Source organism: Pyrus communis, chromosome 11 (genome assembly GCF_041283825.1).
Source record: "Pyrus communis isolate YQ-2024b chromosome 11, ASM4128382v1, whole genome shotgun sequence".
NCBI lineage: Eukaryota > Viridiplantae > Streptophyta > Magnoliopsida > Rosales > Rosaceae > Pyrus > Pyrus communis.
The window spans coordinates 26,964,147-26,977,250 of NC_142575.1; the positions used below are offsets into that span (position 1 = coordinate 26,964,147).

The 13,104-nt window shown below is 38.7% G+C and overlaps 1 protein-coding gene across 1 annotated transcript; it reads left to right on the top strand.

Moving 5' to 3' along the window:
• Window positions 1–3,962: 3,962 nt before the first annotated feature.
• On the top strand, window positions 3,963–8,700 carry LOC137743478 (3',5'-bisphosphate nucleotidase AHL). Its single transcript, XM_068483378.2, has 4 exons — window positions 3,963–4,457; window positions 5,634–6,321; window positions 7,042–7,404; window positions 7,994–8,700. The coding sequence occupies exons 1-3, from the start codon at window positions 4,304–4,306 to the stop codon at window positions 7,343–7,345; spliced, it is 1,146 nt and encodes a 381-aa protein (XP_068339479.2). The 5' UTR covers window positions 3,963–4,303; the 3' UTR covers window positions 7,346–7,404; window positions 7,994–8,700.
• The last annotated feature ends 4,404 nt before the right edge of the window (window positions 8,701–13,104 follow it).

The following is a 13,104-nucleotide window of genomic DNA, read 5'->3' on the forward strand; positions in this document are numbered from 1 at the left end:
TTAGTGCATGTATTTAATGTATTCGAAGCTATTAAAGTTGGATCCACTTTTGGGGAATATGAGTCGAAGCAATAACATGATTATTTCTAGTGGAACATCTTTCACAATCCCTGGAGATATAGTTCACTAATAGACCGAGGGATAAGTAATTCGACTCATTCACATCCATATCATGAATGTTTGGAATCCATATTATGCAAGGATACATTGCTTTTGCTAATTCGAATTGAAGGGTGATATAAAATCGGTCTATTTTTTGCATCATATCCATAGTTAGCACATTTATCATAGTTAGAAGAGCCAACTCCGTATCAAAGTCACGGTTGTCACTATCATCAATATCGTCACTATCATTAACAAGAAAACCCTTGGGTTTGTTAGCTAGGAACTTGTTCAGAAATACTGTAATGAAATGAACATAGGAGTTTGTCGCTAGGTATTTGACCAAATAGGATCGTCCAGTTCCTATAGAACCTATCACTAAAATACCCTTAGAGAGAGATAGGGCTAAGCGGAGAGACAAGGGTTTTCCATGAGATGGGAAATGAAAACTATTATCCCTACATGAGGTTTGTGAATAAGTGATTGTCTGATAATGTGCAAGGAATATTCGTCTTTTTGCTAAACATGATGTATTGAACTCATAATTCATTAGATATTTTTTATGAATGTCAACTAAGTATCTTAAGTAAATTACTTCCGGTTATTTAATCATTTGATAACCAGAATCATTTTTTGATAAATGATCACTATGAGTCAGACTCAATAGAATTTGATCAATTCTTTTTTATATCGTTAAGATGGAAAACTGAACCAAGAATTCTCTTTCTTTATCATCAATTGAATCACTGTTCGAGACCCAGGATTCTATTTTATCATCAATCCAATCACTGTTCACGTTTTTTTCTTTTTCTTATCAATGAATGGATCTCTTTACTTGTATGACTTAGATGTCTCGTATTTCTCGAAAAAGTGATTCGATTGATGAGATTTGATATGATACTTATGAAATCGATAATATTCATGAGATTGATATTCAAATATTTCTTCTTAGAATGTTTGATTTGACCATATAAGCGGGACCACCACCCCATAGCATGTTGCCGCCAGAAGCCCATATTTCTTCTAGAGAATCTCTTAATTGTTCCCGAGCAACTAGAAAGAGATTCTTTAACCAAAAATAATTCAGTTCAGATGTAGGATACCTATCTAGAAGTTTTCGTAACTCAATCATGTATAATGGAATCATCAAAGATTTGACCCTTTCGAACTTTGTCTGTAACTCACTATAGGCTCAAGAAACAAAGAGAAGATGTATACGAACGAGATATCCAACAACAAGAAGAAGGAAAAGGATTGAATAGAGGAACTCTCAAACATTTGGTGATCTCAGATGTGTTGATATCAATGGTGACTCATTATTTCAATGAATCATTTCTTCAGACAAAAGAAGATTATGTAAATCGAAATATCACTTATCAAATTCCATTGTGGAAGACACAATTTTTTCTGAAGAATTCACCATGATATGTCTGATCCATCCATAATATCATGAAAAATGGATACAAATTTTTGGCTGCTACTTAGTATCAGCAATAGGTTTGAAAAAAGTATCTAAAAATATCAAATTTAAATATTTGTATCCTGTCGAGGTAAGGAACCATGTCATATATGTTTGGAATATATTCCATTTTGAGAGAGTTGAGAAAGCACTATCTCGTTGAGAGGGTTTTATACATCCGCCATTTCTTAAGGCATTTCTCTTTTGACAAAGACCCTGTTTTTTCCTCTTTTCGAATGGTAAATATTTCTGTTTTTGATATAATAATATATATTTTTGATATAATATATATAAGGCATCCTTCATATAATTCAAATTGAAGCAATTGGATGTCCAACTTGGGCCTATATAACATGACTAATCAATAGAAATACTCTAAAGAGATTCTATTCAGAACTATTATATGTCCAAGGTCCAATGTTGAAATAATTTCAGAGGTTTTCCTTGATTTTGTCTGTGTCAACAAACAATTTGAAATGCCTCAACTTTTTTAGAATAGGCCCGAGTCAAATAGTAATGATTCAAAGCACTTCTTTATTTTATACACTATTTTGGAAACTCAAGGACTCAATTGTATGGATATGTAAAATACAGGATTTCGAATCCTCGCAGGCAAAGGAGGGAAATGGCTACTCAATTTAAAGTGAGTAAATAAAATTCCATATTTGATCTCATAGATACATATTGAATTATGTGGAAATCCATATTCAATGAAAGTCGTATGTACGACTTGGAGGGAGATCTTTCATATCTTTCGAGATCCACCCAACAATATGGGGTCAAAAAGCCAAAATAAATGATTTTAGCCCTTATAAAAAGAAAGTTGGTTCTTGAACCCCTTTACGCTCATGTCACGCTGAGGTACTCCAGAAGAAAAAACTTTGCGACCCGATCCGAGTCTGTGCTTAGTGCAACACCCCATAGAACAATGAAGTAATGTATCCATACGAGCTCCGGCCCTCAGCAGCTCAAAAATAAAAAAATAAAAAACTTGTTCATTTATGTTACCTGTTGAGGACCTTCAACGTTTCACCTTTCATAGATCTGGGAAAGGGTTTGGGAAGTGACATTGAGGCTGGGCACGTGCAGGATCCCGGTCTTTTTTGGAGCAATTTTTTGTCAGACCTTCTAGACCAAACAATTTTAAACCGTTCATGTAAAATTGTGCGGTTCAAAGTGAATCCCTCACCCATGCTGTCGTGGTGTCCCTCTCCCATAGCGCTTTGGGCTCGCTCACCCTTCTGCTCTCCCCCTTGTCTTAGAAAGCCTCCATGAAAATCTTTCAGGTTTTCTTTGCTTTCCCAATATATGGAGAACTGGATTTTGTTCAGAAGAAAAAAAAGAGATGAGTAGAGGCCTAAAGCTTCATACAAATTCATGGTCGCGTTCACCATAGAGATGCAGATCCGATAAAGGTGGTGAGAGGAGAAGGAGATAGCGGCGAAGGGAGAGAATAGCTGTTGTGAAATTTTGACATGTTTCTTTTGCTCCAGAGGATCGGAGAAAACTGCTCCAGAGAGGATATGCATTCTTCAAAGTTTATATTAAATGAATGTGTTTTTATATTTTAATATTAATCTTTGATATTAAATATATCTATAGATGACAATGCATCATTGGTTATTAAGTGACAAGAAAACATGACTCATGCAGAAAATACATGCTCATAATGCAAGCCGCTTCAACTTTTAATACTATTTCATAACCGAAGAAAATTGAAGTTCCATCATAAAATCAATTGGCAATATGGACAGTAACTCAATTACTTACTTATAAAAACACATGCAAGATCCTTTTCCCAATGTCAGATTAACTCTCAACACGACCCTAGCATATGGTCAATCGAGTAATGTGGAGCATATGTAGTTGTTGGGCTTCACACATGATATAACATGCTCCAATACCATGGAGAAAATTGAGGTTTCACCATAAAATCAATTGACAATATGAGAAGTAACTCAACTTATAATTAAGATTCCTTATTTCTTCAACATGGGATTAACTCTCAACAATAACTTTTAATTATAACAAAAAGGCTCAAAAGACTTGCACCTCATTCCACATTTTCGCTTCTAAATGTATTTCTTTTACAAAGGCGATATTCTATTTTTGAACTACAATGTGAGAGATTTAAATTTAGATCTACAAGTACACTAGCTAAACCAACTAACTTTTTTTTTTGTCGAAAGTTGAATCAACTAAAGCCCACCACCTAAGAGGAAACAACTCAGATTTCTTAAAGTAGCTTTGAGATATCGGTGCACTCGTTTCATACAAGTTTTCCGCATCGCCTCACACACAGTTCGCCACATACACATAAGTATGAAAGAAAAAGAAGTAAAGCTTGTGAAAGAAAGAGACAGGTGTGGTCATATTAAGGCCTCCAGAATGGACCCTAACAATAAAAACGTAACCCTTTGCGACACTATCATTCTCCATGCGCTTTTTTCCAACTTTCCTTCCACCCAAACACACAAATCCCACAAAACACAAATGCCACCAGCGAAAATTCCACAGCACAAACAAAAGAACCCCAAGTTTTTGACTTACCAAAAGGTACTGCATCTCTGAATGCCATTGCCATTGCAGAACACGGAAAAAAACCTCAAAAATTACCAACCCAAGAACATAGGAACCTTAATTTGCACGAATCCCCAGGTTGTTACCTCAAAGATTGATACTTTCTCCTCGTTTTTGAATTATCTCCATCTGGGTGTTGTCGGAAGTTGTTGGAATTGAGGTATGGAGGGCGAGAAATACGGGGAGGAGCTGGATGTGGCGGTGAGAGTGGTTCACATGGCGTGTGCTCTGTGTCAGAGGCTGCAGGAGGGTTTGGTGTCAGGTGGCAGTAGCCTCGTTAAGTCCAAGGACGATGATTCTCCTGTGACTGTCGCAGGTACTATGAATTGAAAGTTCGTTATTTGGTTATCTTTCCTTTGATTTCGGAGGTTTTTGGTGGTGGGATTGTTAAAGTTTTTGGCGTCGAGAGAAATGGATTTGAGAAATGTTCTGCTGTTTGTCTGTTTGTGTGTTCCTTAATTTTGGCAAACTAGTGCAATGTAGTACCTTTGCTAGATAGTGTTAAGGTTGAATCTCACTGCGGGTTCCGCGATACAGCGTCATGTATTTATAGCTCTTGAATTGGTTTGCCTTTTAGTTAAGTTGATAATGATACTCTATCTATGTTTACAAGTTACGATGAACAAATTTTCGAAATATCTGGACAACGCAAGTTTAATTTTTAAGGACTATATATATAGGTCCTTGATGTATTTAGGTACTTGATATTAGGTGCATTGTCTTAGAGGTTTTTTTGCATCGTTATGGAGTAGGTTTTTCGCTTAGTGTGGGACGGACCAGAATCTTCTTATTCAAGTACAATTTAAGTATGAGGGATTGACCACTAGATGAACTTTGCTGGGGAAGAGTCTGATGGTATGTTCTTGAAATGTAAAATGATATTTATAAGAGCATTTAGTACATGGAGCATGATTTCTGTCGGCTAATTAGTACACATTTGTCTTTTAAAGTTGATACGGGGATGGGGGTGGAGTATTTTTCAAGTACAACTTATAGATTGTGTAAGAGCATTATGTGAAAACACAATTATCATCAGTTTATAGAAATGCAGGGAACACCTGTTTAGTTTCTATTGTGTCTTGCATAAAATTTGAAATATCTTGTTTCATTGTCCGAAGAATGGTTACATTCTTCTAGTAGATGATAGTACTAATTTGAGGCTAAGATAACCTTTTAGCTGCTACCACACTATCAAGAAAATTAAGGCCTACAACATAGTTTGTTGGTGGGCGATATGTTGCTTATCATTGTGAAGCTTGATAAAACACAAATGAGCCACAGAAGTTTGTCTTTCGTTATGTGATCATAGTTGGAGAATGTGTAAGCTTTAGATAAGAAGGGATTTTGTTTTTATCTTTACCCTTTATATTGATGATTTTCTTTGTTTACTGTAAGTTGGTTTAATATCCTTACAAGAACTTTTACGCGCCAGAAATAGCTTGGTGCTCTTCTACGAAGTTGCGCTAATTTGATTGACATTGTGCATGAACAGATTGGAGTGTGCAAGCAACCGTTAGCTGGATGCTGTCTGAATTCTTTGGAAGTCAGAATGTATCCATTATTGCTGAAGAAGATGTACAAACTCTCTCTCAGGCTGACTCAGCAGGTTTGCTGGAAGCTGTTGTGAACACTGTTAATGAATGCTTAGCTGGAGCCCCCAAGTATGGTCTTAAAAGTCCACCAAAATCCCTCAACACCTCTCAAGTTCTTGAGGCTATCAGCCAATGCAACTCAGCGGGAGGCCCCAAAGGAAAACATTGGGTACTTGATCCTGTTGACGGAACACTAGGGTTTGTGCGTGGTGATCAATACGCTGTAGCTTTAGCATTGATTGAGGATGGAAAAGTTGTTATTGGAGTACTTGGGTGCCCTAATTACCCAATGAATAAAGAATTGCTCAGTTATCATTATCAGTACCATGAAGTCATGTCAAAGTTGTCTCCCCCTTCTGAGGATATGTGGGAAAGAGGTTGTGTGATGTATGCAAGGAGAGGCAGTGGTAAGGCATGGATGCAGCCACCAATCCGTGGGGATAAGAAGTTTGTGTGGCCAAATTCTGCAAGACTTATTCAGGTTTCTTCCATTGATGACCCCGCGCTGGCTACTTGTTGTGAACCTGTTGAGAGAGCAAATTCAGACCACTCCTTCACAGCAGGACTTGCTCACAGCGTAGGGCTTAGGTACATTTATTTACTTATTTATTTCTATGCACCCACTTGGATGGTCATTGTTCTAACAAATGAAACCAGGACTTAATGAAAAAGGTGAAGAGTAATGGGAGGAGAAAACTGCAAACAGAAGAGTGAAATGAGTTATCAAGTATAGGAGCACTTCCCTTTTCTAGTTTCTTTTTAATTACATATAAGAGGTATAATAAAGAGATATTTCCAGGTTGACGACATTTTGTTATAAAAACCTAGCATAGTGTTTTAATGATATGAGTGATTTTTCATCACAAGTATCGCCTAGGTTGTTGTCCTGCTGTTGTTTGTTTCTTCTGTTTCATGGTCCTATTTTCAAGTTCTGAGAAATTAGATAGGGAGTAAGAGATTATAAGAACAAGTATGTGTATTGCCTGTTATTTGGAATTTTTTAATAGTTACCTTGCTTTTCTTCGAGGCAATTGCTTAATGATATGTTTTTTAAGTACGAGGCAATGTGATCGATGGTCAATTAAGATTAAAAGTGAGTCACTGGAAATCCTAATTTTAATTCCTTTTCGTTGTTATCAATGGTACCTTCTCCTTTGAGTTTCTTATCTTTCTCTGGTTGGTAAATGATGTGAATCTCAAAGCCACCTTGCCACCTTGCACGCCTTTTTTACCGGGGTAGGAAGATACTGGCAACTATAGTTTTACTTGTGCTCTAATTTGATATTTTCCTTTCATATCATATGGTAGAAATCAGCCCCTGCGTGTCTATAGCATGGTGAAATATGCAGCCATAGCTCGAGGAGATGCTGAGCTATTCATGAAGTTTGCAAGGACTGGATACAAGGAGAAGATATGGGATCACGCTGCTGGTCTTGTCATTGTAGAAGAGGCCGGAGGTGTCATAACTGATGCTGGAGGGCGTCCCCTGGACTTCTCAAAGGGACCGTACTTAGAAGGACTTGACAGGGGCATAGTTGTTTGTTCCGGGGCCACACTACATGAGAAAATCATTGATGCTGTGTATGCCAGCTGGGACTCTTCTAATTTATGAGGCTTTTCTGTTCCATGCCAATGGACCACAGTGGCAGTAAATTTTGCAATTTTGTTGAGGTTAGGCCATCTAGTAATATTTTTTTTACATTGCAAAAGAACTTCAACACAGCTTTATCCACCTTCCAATATAACTTACCGAGTCGTTGGATGAAGTAATTCTACCCTGTTTGCTTGATGGATGGAAACAGAAGGAAGTGAATAATTCCAGACCTCTTTTAACAAATGTAGTGGGGGTCTTAGAAAACTTATGAAATCGAGAACTCTGTTTTGCTTCTACTTATCCATCGCATGAGAGAATCTTGCCAGATTAGTTTCATTCATCTCATTTCCATCTCTCACGTATTTCAACACCCTCCAATTTTCCAATATTTCTCTGTTCTTAATAAACTTGAGACTCAAATCTCCTGCTTCAGATGTCATGTACCTTTCTTTCCCCAGTTGGACGGTTGTTTGGTTAACTTAATAAATAGTTATTTGTAAATGCTGGAACTCAAACGTCCCAACAGTTTGGATACCAAAGAGGAAGCCTTGTAATTTGAAAAAGGTTCAGTATTGCACTGCACACACTCACTAACCTGGTTTCTCATTTGTATCCTTTACTGAGCTTTGTGCAAAGAAATATTTACGCATCTTTGAACTATTTCAGGGCAAGCGATTTGCTGAGAAGGATTTGTGATGACATTCATATGCTATCGCCAAGGTTAAGTTTATAGAAGGAAGTATTTCGTCTGGTGGCGTGTTCAACTGAGTTCAAAATGGCACTGTTATACTGCTACTCAATAGTGAAATATTTATCAGTAAGATCTTCAAAGTAAATATTATGCAATCGCAGTTGCGTTTCAAGATTTTTCTGGTGTTCATGGATCACTATTCACTGGAATCATTGGATAGATGCACCCAGTCGATGGCTACTAGGGGTGGCATGACAGCAATTTAGGTTCACAGTTTTGTCTAGCAATCAGTCTACAGAAATCAGGTGATGACCATTTTCTTTTGGCATTGCCTTCAACCGATGTTTCAGCAACAATTTTGCTTATTCAATGAACCCGTGAGGTCTTTTGTTCATATTTAGTCAACTTAGTTGTTCAGATCAACTAAACTACGACATCTCCGACCGGGATTTTCTTAAACTAGTAATATAAGTTGAATATCAGTTAGCTCCGAGTGTTAAATTGATTTAGCTTCTCTGATATCCTTGGTGGAACAAGAATTAGAAGACAGGCACCCTCCAGAATTCATTGAATGCTGTAACTGGATGCTCATGCATGCTAATGGATCCTCTAGAGGGGTTCTTTGTTTTATTTGTTGGACCGTTGCTAAAGAAACAAGTTTGCTTTTCCGCTCCTCAGCATGCAACTTACATGTTTTTTTTTTTTTTTTGAACAAACGGTATTATTTACACTAAGGGAAAGGGAGTGAGCTAAATCTCACAATGAGCTAGCAATATTATGGTTCAAATTTGCTTTTGGCGAGAATCGAACTTAAGACCTCTTACTTACAAGTGAAGAGAAATATCACTGGACCGTTACAGTGCATGAAACTAATATGTTAGTCCAAAACACAATCATGAAACTATTTCCTTTACTTCTTTTGCAATTTATTTGTCACCCTTATCACAATACTAATGGAAAATTGGGAAAGGTATACTATAAATTAATTGGAAGTTGTTTTTTCCTTACAAGCTTATGTTACTTTCAACTAATTTAAATTATAGAGAGCAAAGCTATAAAATAAGTGCATAGCGGGATTATGTTCGCTCTAACCAATATGATGGAATTGAATAATTGACTATCAGTACATCGGTAGTCATTCTTAAGCACTTGAGTTAAAATTTACTTACCCATTAATTTAAGTTTTGGCACAATGCTATTTTATACTAAGGGGTAGTAAAATAACTGGAAGTAAGGAAGGTAAAAAGGCAAGGAACACAGTCATGCCAATCCCTTACGACCAACAAAACGCTAACTAGGAGGGCAAGGTAGTCCGTCTTTGTTCAGGACCCGCATAAACGAAGATGGGGTTCGAATGACCCAAATGTTCCAACAAGTGAACGCAATCAAAGCCATAGAGTGCATCCAGTCCTCTCTACTCCCATAGACCCATTCATACATGTGTACAAGCCAAACATGGAATAAGGTTACAGAATTCCGAGTGACACGATAACCTAATCTGCCAATGAAATCCTGCGGCAATGACCTCTCTTCCTGCCAAGAAATTTGCCTCCAAGAACGAGCAATTAGGAAAATATCTTCCCTTGAGCACTTGAGTCCAGAGCAAGTTGGGCTCACTGATAAGTCTCCAGCAATGGATCTTCTGCTCCCCTACTTTTTGGCCCCACTAGAACTGCGCCATGGAAGAGTCAATCTCCCGGCAAAGAGTATCTGGAAATCTAAAAACGTTCATAAGGTATGCCGGGATAGCTTGTACAACTACTTTGATAAGAACTTCACGCCCCGCTTGTGAGAGAAATGTTTGCTTCCAACCCTGGATCCTTGCCAATACATGCTCCTTAACGAAGGCAAGCGCAGCTAGTTTGGAGTGACCCCACACCGTTGGGATCTCGAGGTATTGACCAAGATCCGTGACCTGTGCCATACCCAGAATTGTGCACGTCTCTCTCTGGACATGCTTCGGCGTATTAGCTCTGAAAAGAAAAAAAAAATCGATGACTTTTGTGCACTAACGTCCTGACCCAACGCCCTATAGTAGGCCTTGAGTAGAAGATCAATACTGTGGCAGTTTTGTGGTGTGGCCTTTATAAAAATTAATGTGTCATCGGCAAAAGGAGATGAGTGAGAGGAAGCCCGATATCATTGAGCTTAATGGCATATAAGAAGCCACGATCAGAAACCCCTTTTAGGAGCTTGTCAAGCACCTCACTCACAAAGAGGAATAAGTATGGTGATAACGGGTCTTCTTGCTGCAGCCCTCGAGACGGTTTGAATTTCTTTCCAGGTTGACCATTAACAAGCATAGAGAAATTCACCATTGATTAAATTCACCGTTGTAACACACCCCATCACCATATCAATTCACCGCTGCAAGAAAATCCCACTTTATACGATTATATGCCTTGTCCATATCAATCTTCATGACAAATTCAAAACTCTTTTTCACCTTCTTGAGTTGAAGGCATTCTGAGTCGGAGAGATAAATATTTGGCAGCCATGGTTTAAAGCGATTTGCAAAGATCTTAGAGAAGAGTTTATATAAGTAGTTACATAGACTTATAGGGTGAAACTGCCCTACAGATTCCGAGCTTGGAGTCTTTGGAATTAAAACAATATGGGTGGCGTTCAAATTTCTGGTACTCCCAATCCCACTCGCAAACTTAAGAACAAAGCCTCGAATATCCTCGGCAATGGTTTCCCATAAGGAATGGAAGAATACCCCATGGAAACCATCAGGCCTAGGGGTCCTTTGATCATCTCATCTGAAAGACAGCTTCACGAATCTCCTCCATCTCAATGGGCCTTGCTAGATGGGAATTCATATCCACCGAAATCATCGGTTCGAGGCAGTCAAGAACCGACCCCCAATCTTGATCCCCACTAAGGGTGGGCACTTGGAACTGAAAACCGAAACCGAAACACAAATCGAATCGGACCGCACTGAACGGTTTGATTTTGCGATTTTGAAACGGTTGTGGTTTCAAAACCGAACTGCAGCAAAGAAAATGGTTTGGTTTCGGTTTTGGGTTTTCAAAACTGCATCGAAACCGAAACCGAAATCGCACCATATATTGAATGTTATGTTTTAATTAGTTCAACTAGACTAGTCGTAAAATTTTGCACCACTATTCGACATCAATGCCCTGAACTCACTATTTGCATCTGTTTGTCTCTCTCTTTCTTAAAAATCATCTTCATCTCTCTCAAAACTCATCTTTATCTCTTCCACAATCGACATTAGTGTCCTGAACTCACTGCTTGCATCTCTGTGTGCGACCTAGCTGTTTGCATCTTTGCGGCCTCACTGACCTTTTAATCCATAGCTGTAGTGTGGTGCTTGCCATCGCAGGGCTTTAGTGGCCTTGGTGGGACCATTATATCCATCCCATGGCTTCTAGCATAATATACATTATTTAACTGTACAAATCCTTTTACCTGTAGAACCAAATTAAATGAGAAAATTCTTTTATGTGCAACACAGTGTTTGTTGATGAATATTTCAAATTTTCTCGAGATTATAATGATGACTTAATCATTACCTTATCTTTACTCCTTCCACTAATTACTATTGTTGGAAAATAGTTGGCAAGAATTGTCATAAGATCACCAACTAAGTCCAAATGGCTAGAAGTAGAACGTACCACCCAGGAATTATAAGCTAAATCTGAGGAGAGTGTCTATTAAGGGTAGAGATGTCATGCAGGTTTGATGGTCATATGCATAAATATGAGCTTGTCATTGAAGTGGCATAATGCCTTCATGATGGAAATCGGCATGATGTTGACTGTAGTTCCACAGTCGACAAACACCTTGGAAATGGGGTATCCTTCAATATAAACCATGACGTATAACGGCTTTAGATGTTGGAGATTAACAGAAGGAAAACGGGGAAACAATTCGACCAGGGTTACCTTAAGTTTGTCGTCTTTACTGATTTCCTCATCTTCCTCAGTAGTGATGAAATCTACTTGTGTCGCTTCTTTGGCAGCCACTTCCCTATCCAAAAAATTTGACTGGTGGGTTCTCGGTTGAAATTCACCCTGAAAGACATGGACCATGCTGATTTCCATGTGCTCGAAGACCGAAGGGCCCATCGGGTCTTGGTCGTCGACTTCCAGATTAGTAGATGTGGTATCAGTCTTTGGAGTGTCTTCAACCGGATTATTTATCGCCTCGGTATGTACCTACTCTTAGGGCGCGACTGAACCTATTTCATTATGGTCATCGTCATCGAGCCTGTTTATTGCCGAAGAGTGATTTTGTTCTTGTAGTGCTTTACGGGCTCGTTCTTCCTAAGCGATTTGAACGTTCCTTGTGTCCAGGTATGCATCTAAACGCGCCACACAATTTTCCTTATCGGCCATAAGGTTCAAAAGAGACACGATCGAGAAGACTTCGATGTGATATCGCAGGTGTTGAAGGTCTTCGAGTGAAAAATGTAGCTCGGCGGTGTCTATATCTGTGTATGGATTGACTTCAAAGCCAAGGACTCGAGCCTCACGTATATGCTGGAACCTAGCTTTTATTGCCAGATCGGTGGTTTTCTGAATAATTTGTTTAGCATCAGGAAAAGTTAGTGCTAGGTCTAGGGTTTCTTGACATGCCTTGGGCAGTCCGTACAAGTCATTGGCGGAATATTTCTTATGAAATTCCCGCATGTACTCCAAGGATTCACCGAGGAATTAAGGGTGCAGATTGCGCCGTACTTTTATTAACAGTTTCTGCAGTGGTAATGGGGGAAGCTTACTTTCGGCTTCTTGTTTGAAATGCTCGAGACGAGCTTTCATTTCTCTGGGCCGAAGAAGGAGCTTGATGCGTTTCTCGGATTCTTCAATTGTGGTTTCAAAGTCGCGATCAATTGCCTTTTTCTCTTGAAGTAATTCGGCCATAATGGTTGGGGTAGGTCGATCGTCGCCGCTTCTTGTTGCCTCTTTTGGCTGCCATCGGGTAGTCGAATTAGTTTGTGATTCTTGTCGTCGAGCCATGCAAACTATCCACTGGCGACAACATTTTTTACACTTATATAATGCCGTATACAGGCCAGTTGGAGAATTGTAACTGTACCAATGTTGGTCACGTGGCCTAG